Genomic DNA, 6,850 nt, shown 5'->3' with positions numbered 1-6,850 from the left:
CAATATTGTGGAAACACAATTAGGATAACACAGGATCGGGCAGCTTCTACATTAAGGGATAGAAGGGCTTGGAATATAATATTCCAGAGATCAAAGGAGCTAGGATTAATACCAAGAATCACCTACCCAGCAAAACTAGGTATAATGTTTCAGGGGAAAATATGGTCATTCAATGAAATAGAGGACTTTCAAGCATTCTTGATGAAAAAAACAGGGTTGAATTGAAAATCTGACATTCAAATACAAGAAGCAAAAGAAGCATGAGAGGATAAACAGGGAACAGAAACCATAAGGAAATGATCAGAGTTGAACTATTTACATTCCTACATGGAAAAGTGATAATTATAAATTATGAAACTTTTCTAAGTGTGAGGATAGTTGAAGGGAATATACACGTTTGTATATATGTATACATACATATATATGTCTATATAGGAGGGTATATGGGCATATGAATACTTATGTGACTGTGAGTATAGATGTGTACAGGTATACATAGAGGGCACAAGATCAATTGAATAGGAAGGATTCATATTTAAAAGGTGAAATTGAGAGGTAAGAGAGGAATATAATGAGAGGAGATGGGGAGATACAGAATGGGGTAAATTATCTCATATAGAAGGGGCAAAGGATAACTGTAACAATGAAGGGGAAGAACAGGAAGGCAAAAAGGAATAGGTCAACCTTATTCTCATTGAATTTGGCTTAGGTAGGGTATGTCATACACAATAAATTGGATATCTTGCCCTACAAGAGAGCGGGGGGAAGGGGATGAGAAAGGGGATGAGGGAGGGGAATGGAGATTGGGGGGGAGGGTAGTTAGAAGCACATACTTTTGAAAAGAGACAGGGTCAAAGAAGAGAATAGAACAAATGGGGGGGGTGGGATAGAAGGAGGGAAGTGCAGTTGGTCTTTCACACTGTATTCACTGTGGAAATGTTTTGCATAAGCACACATGTTCAACCTATATTGAATTGCTTATCTTCGCAGTAAAGGTGAGTTATGAGGGAAGAAGGGGAAAAAACTGGAATTCAAAGTTTTAAAATCAAATGTTCAATATATATACATATACATATACATATATATGTATATATATAATATTTTTATATGCAACTGGGAAATAAGATTACAGGCACTGGGTTATAGAGATTGATCTTGCTTTACCAGAAAATTGGAAGGGGATGGGGGAGGATATAGGAGAGAGCCGATTGGCAGAGGGGGTATAGAGTGGAATTGCTGTTTTGGGGTGGTGGGTAGTGGAAAGATAGGGAGAAAAATTTTAACTCAAAATTTTGTGGAAATAAATGATGTAATCTAAACTAAACATAAAATTTTAAAAAAGGAAGCTGTTAAAAAGCAGTTCAAATGCCTGGAAACCAGAGTCAGTATCAAACAAGACTGGATACCTTCTACTTGAAGGAAAGGAAAATTTTATAAAAGGTCAGAATTCTAAAATGCAAAAGATATAAGCTTACAATTAATAAACACATATTGTAAAGCTTAGTAAAATACTGGGTGAGTAGGAGGAACTTTTTTTTTACTTTTTTAGAAGGGGGAAGGCAGGGCAGTTGGGGTGAAGTGACTTGTCCAAGGTCACACAACTAATGAGTTTTAAGTGTCTGAGGCCAGATTTTAACTCAGGTCTTCCTGACTCCAGGGCTGGTGCTCCATTCACTGAGCCACCTAGATGCCCCCATAGAACTTTAAATAAAATAGATAACTTTGGTCCAATGTAAAGAACAGAACTGAATGAGGACTTAGGAGTGTGAATATGAAACTCAAGAAAATCCTGAAAAATGCAAGTTTATTTGAGCAATCAGAAAGAATTACATAATAATGAAGCATTGAAATTATAAAGTAGGAAAAGAAATACATGCCCCTATAAAATCTTTATATCTTCAAAAGGTATTGAGAAAGTTAAATAAGAACTAATAGATTATTTCTGCTCTTAAGCTTTAAAAAGGGGAAAGAGAAGGTAGAATGAAAGAAATACACTAATGTAGAACAGAGGAAGAAAGTGATGGGTATGTAAGAAGAGATTAAAAAGCATGAAGAAAACAGTAGAAGTGGGCAATGGTAATTTGTATACAGGAATGGAGGTAACATGAAATCTCCAACAATATAAAGGTTTGTGAGATATATCATGACATAATGCAAATACTTAGCTCCCCATTTTAGAGTACACACAGAAATCTTGTATCTGGTTCCAATTTTCTCCTTATTATCTGCATAGCTTGAACTAGGTCCATTCAAAATTCGCTGCTCAACCAAAGTGATTATCTTGGCTCTGAATCCTTCAGGTTGGCATTGAGAAATGAATATGAACTTTTGTGGACATCCAGGTAAGGAAAGGACCTAAGACTTTTTCTCAACTGGAGCCAGTATGAAGCTGATAATACATATCTTTGGTGTTGTTTCTATCTCTATTCTTTCCTGATTTTAGTTAAGGGAGACTGGAGGTGGCAATGACTTTGCAAGTTTAGGAAGAGTGAATAGGGTGACTACTTCTCCCAGCGTTTCAGTGGTATCTCAAAGGTATTGGAATTCTAGTACTCTTGTTCAAAAGCCCACACTGGTAGGCTTCCTGATCTTATTTAATCAGTTAATATTCCCCTGATATCAATTATTGAAATATCATTTCTTAGATTTTACAAAAAAATATATTTATTGGAATGGGCAGCTAAGTAGGGCAGAAGATAGAGTACTGTATCTGGAGTGAGGAAGAATAAACTTTGTGAATTCAAACTTGGCCTCAGAGACTTACTAGCTTTGTGAACTTGGGCAAGTCACTTAATATTGCCTCAGTTTCTTCATCCATAAAGTAAGCTGGAAAAGGAAAGGACAACCACTCCATCATCTTCCAAGAAAATTCCAAATAGGGTCACAAAAAGTTAGATATAACTCAAACAGCTGAACAACCACATTTTTGGAATAGTGCAGCAATGAATAAAATATGCAACCCACAACCACCACCACCAGGAGGTTCATTTTCTCTCTGTCACCACTCCATATCTATAGAGAGTAAGCTTAAATTTCTCGTGCTTGGTATAAAACATTTTCTGAAAGTATGGGATGTACCCATCTCACAATATATATAGTCCACATATAGAGTCCAGGTAAAAGTGAGATCAAGATTGGAGAAGAGGTGTCAGAAAAGCATAATCCATAAATTCTGATTAGACAGAAATCCCTTTTTTCTCTTCATGCAAGCCTCATGAAGTATGCCTTAGGTGTGTTCCTGCTGATCTTGTACATAGTCCCAAAATTGCTTTTCCTCATTCTTTCTAGTCTGTTTTCAACATGTCTCTCAGCACCTATGATAGTAACCATTACTTCTTTTTTTTTTTTTTTTTTTTTTTTTTACAGATCAAAATTTCCTTTTAATTTTTTGCTTTCGTTTTTTTGGGAGCTTTCCACATGTCCTTTCACAAAGGAACAGAACAGCACAAATTTTGATGAAGCAATGACTATTACCATAAAGTCATTAACAACAGAGGGCTTGATTTGAGCAGTTTTTTCACTTTCTTTAGAAAAACAAGGCAAGTACATGCCTGGCCGAAAGGACAGGAATTAGCTTGGTTCTCCATGGTCCTTCTAGGTCCTTTCACTTCTTCCTCTGGCCTTTGTACCGCTGTTCCTTACACTGTTGTGCTCTCAGGTCCTTCTTCAGCTGTGCATCCACCACTTTAAAGTGACCTTTGACTCCAGCTGGTTGTCGGACCTTTTGGCCCACACCTTTTTTAGCCACAACATAGGTAACCTGGCGTTTCTCCTTGCCAAACCCAGCCTTCTTGTAGAGGCTTCGCAACTGGGCCATCTTTTCCTGCTCAAAGATATCCACTGTATTCACCACAGCCTCTGCCTTCCGCTTAATCTGCTCCATTTTCTTTAACATTCTATGCTTCTTTTGGGCCTTGGCCTCAGCCACTTTTTTGATGGCCCGGGCATTCATTTCACACCAGCGTTTCCAGTATTCCTCCACAGTCTTCTTATCTAGGGTCAGTGGCTGATTTCAGTGCTGCTTTTCCTCCTGCACAAACCACTCAGGGAGGTCTCCTTCCTCCTCACTATATGTATATCTGCTGAAGGAGTCATCCACTAGGTCCCGCTGTGTTTTCTGGGAAGAGGCAATCATGGCACCTAGGGCAAGACCTTCTGGGTCCAGTATCTGGCGTTTGACTGGGTCCTCAATAGGCACTACCACAAACCCATCATCAGGCTCCACCAAATGGCTTTGCTTCTTACCGTGTTTCCCCGATAATAAGACCTATCCCGAAAATAAGCCCTATTGAGATTGCTACTGTAGTGAAGGTGATCCCCTGTGCTACACGCTACATTATGGTACCCTCTGTATGCACCGTCCCGTTCCTCCCCCCCATCGCACTCTGAGCTGCATCCAATCAGAGCTGCAGCAGTGAGCACATCATCCTGTTCTTCCCCAGTGATTTGCTTATTGAATAAAGGTACATTTTTTTGTTCACATTTACCTGTTTATTAAAATTGCTGCCAATGTTCATTAAAATAAGCCCTCCCCTGAAAATAAGCCCTCTGGTGTTTTTCTGTCCAAAAAAATAATAAGACAGTGTCTTATTATCGGGGAAACATGGTACCTAGGGGCCTTTTACTTAATTTTCTCTCATCTTCACTGCTGCTATCACTATCTGAACTGCTGTCATCTTCCTCCTCTCTAGAAGTGGCCACCTTCGCCTCTACAGATGGCTTTTCCTCTGTGCTCGGGAATTGGGCCTGAGGTTGGGAAGGCAGTTCCTCCCTCCTTGAGCTTGCAGGCTTCTGTTGGTGTTTCTGTTTTTCTTTATATTGGGTCTCATACAACAGTTGAGCCTGGCTTATCTCCAGGGCCTGATCTTCATCATCTTCAATCCCAGCAAAACCACCTTTGGAAAACCACAAATTGGTTTGTTCTTCCTGAACAACAGCCTTTTCTTCCAGTGGCACCAAAAGAGGGTTTTCTTGTTCTTCCTCCTCTTCTTGATGCTCCTGCTTTGCAAACTTCACACGTTTTCGAGATGGAGGAGCTCCATATCCCTTAGCTCCTGATAGTTCTTCAGGGTCCAGGTCACTGGCCAGAGAGTAATCATCAGCATCCTCATCCTCTTCATCAGACAAATAGATATCACTCTCTGGTTCCTTCAACAGGAATTTGTCTGCAGCCCCCATATTTCCTTGTGCCACTTCCTGTAGGAGCTGGTGGCCATGGATTGTCCGTAGGGAAAACATCCCAGTTTCGCCATCATCAGCAATGGACACTCCAGAAAGTAGCTTTTTTTTCTTCCTTTTCAGCTCTGCTACCTCCTGGGCCTTCATTTCTGTAAGAGCCCTGTCTAAATCTTCCTCATCAACCTCAGCAGCAACAGTTGTCTTTTTTCTTTCTTGTTCCCCTTGTTCTTCCTCCTCCTCTTCTCCAGAGCTAAGGCTGATTTCCAGTGCTTTTGCTTGATCTTTTAGCTTCTTGGCCACAAAGCGACGAAGCTTTTTCCTCCAATTCAGCAGGGACCTGAGCTCCTTTCGCCCCAGTACTTTGATGTCCTGGCAGTGCACCTTCACATCCTCACTAGTGGCTGGATGCTGTTCCATTTCTTTATCATCTAGTGCTGTCTCACTAGCTTTGGAGAGGAAGTCAACAGGGTTGGCAGCTTGGAGAAAATCAGTAATGGAGACCTGGTGATAGAGGGTGAGGTCACCCTCAGCATAGCCCTCGGCCTTGGGCCTCTTCTTGGTTACCAATTCACTCACAGTCTTGGCCTGAACTTCAACCTCTTTAAAGGCAAATTTGGGGTCAAAGAATTTACTATCAATCTTATCAGGAGCCAGGAAACCCTGGCAGACCACAAAGATTTTTGCAGATTCCTGGCGGGAGGCCTGGGGTTTAGTGGCCTGGACATGGCGAAACAGCTGCTGAAAAATCCAGAGAAAGGGCTGGTAGTCACGAGAGCGAAAAACCTTAGTGATAAAGCAGCCACCACGTGCCAGGAAATCACAAGCCAGACGGAGGGCCATCAAGGTCAGGTGGGCTTGTGAGTAGGCATCATGGACCCAGCTGTCTCCTACATTAGGGGCCCCATCATTGAGCACATCAACCTTCCAAGTCTTCAGCTCCTTCCTGAGAGCTTGGCGGCATCTTTCAGTTGTGATATCCTCTTGCAGCGTAACCACATTGGGAATGGGCTTGATTGGAACCAGGTCCACTCCCACAATAAGACTGGACACTGGCATGAACTTGGAAGCCACCTGCAGACATCCCCCGGGTGCCGTGCACAGGTCCAGCAAGGCCCGGACTTTTTGCAAGAACTGGAAACGGTGGTTCAGCTGGATCAGCTTGAAGGCCGAGCGGGAACGAAAGCCAGTCTCCTTGGCCAGGTGGTAGAACTTGTCCCGCCGGCTCTTCCTGACTTTGCCCCTCTTCCCCATCGCGCTGGATGGAGGTTTCCCCTCAGTCTGGCTGGGGAGAAGTTCTGGGGTATTCTTTCCTGGTGCTCACCGACTCATCTACTGAGGAACCACTTTCTGAAGTCCACAAGACCCTACACCCAAACTTCTAGGGGCACGTGCAGGCTAGGTCAGTAACCATTACTTCTTAGGGCTGCTGCAGAATTAAAAAATGGAAAATCCAACCTTCTGACCCTTGAAAGCTTGTAAGACCTTCCTCTAGTCCAGGGGTGGGGAACCTGTAGCCTCGAGGCCACATGTGATCTTCTAGGTCCTTGGGTGTAGCCTTTTGACTGAGTCCAAGTTTTAAAGAACAAACCTTGTTATTGAGGGGATTTGTTCTGTGATTCATTCAAAGGGCCACACTTGAGGATCTTGCAGGCCACATATGACCTGGAGGCTG

General features: G+C 42.2%; 1 protein-coding gene across 1 annotated transcript; it reads right to left on the bottom strand.

Moving 5' to 3' along the window:
• Positions 1-3,426: 3,426 nt before the first annotated feature.
• On the bottom strand, positions 3,427-6,567 carry LOC138174972 (pre-rRNA 2'-O-ribose RNA methyltransferase FTSJ3-like). Its single transcript, XM_069105172.1, is given in 2 exon segments — positions 3,427-4,256; positions 4,622-6,567. Coding segments are annotated over 2 exon segments (2,460 nt in total). The 5' UTR covers positions 6,430-6,567; the 3' UTR covers positions 3,427-3,604.
• Between the last annotated feature and the right edge of the window lie 283 nt (positions 6,568-6,850).

This window comes from Petaurus breviceps, unplaced genomic scaffold (assembly GCF_028583685.1).
Source record: "Petaurus breviceps papuanus isolate PSGF00001 unplaced genomic scaffold, PetGlider_PUasm1.0 76, whole genome shotgun sequence".
NCBI lineage: Eukaryota > Metazoa > Chordata > Mammalia > Diprotodontia > Petauridae > Petaurus > Petaurus breviceps.
This window is presented reverse-complemented; position numbering and strand designations above follow the sequence as displayed.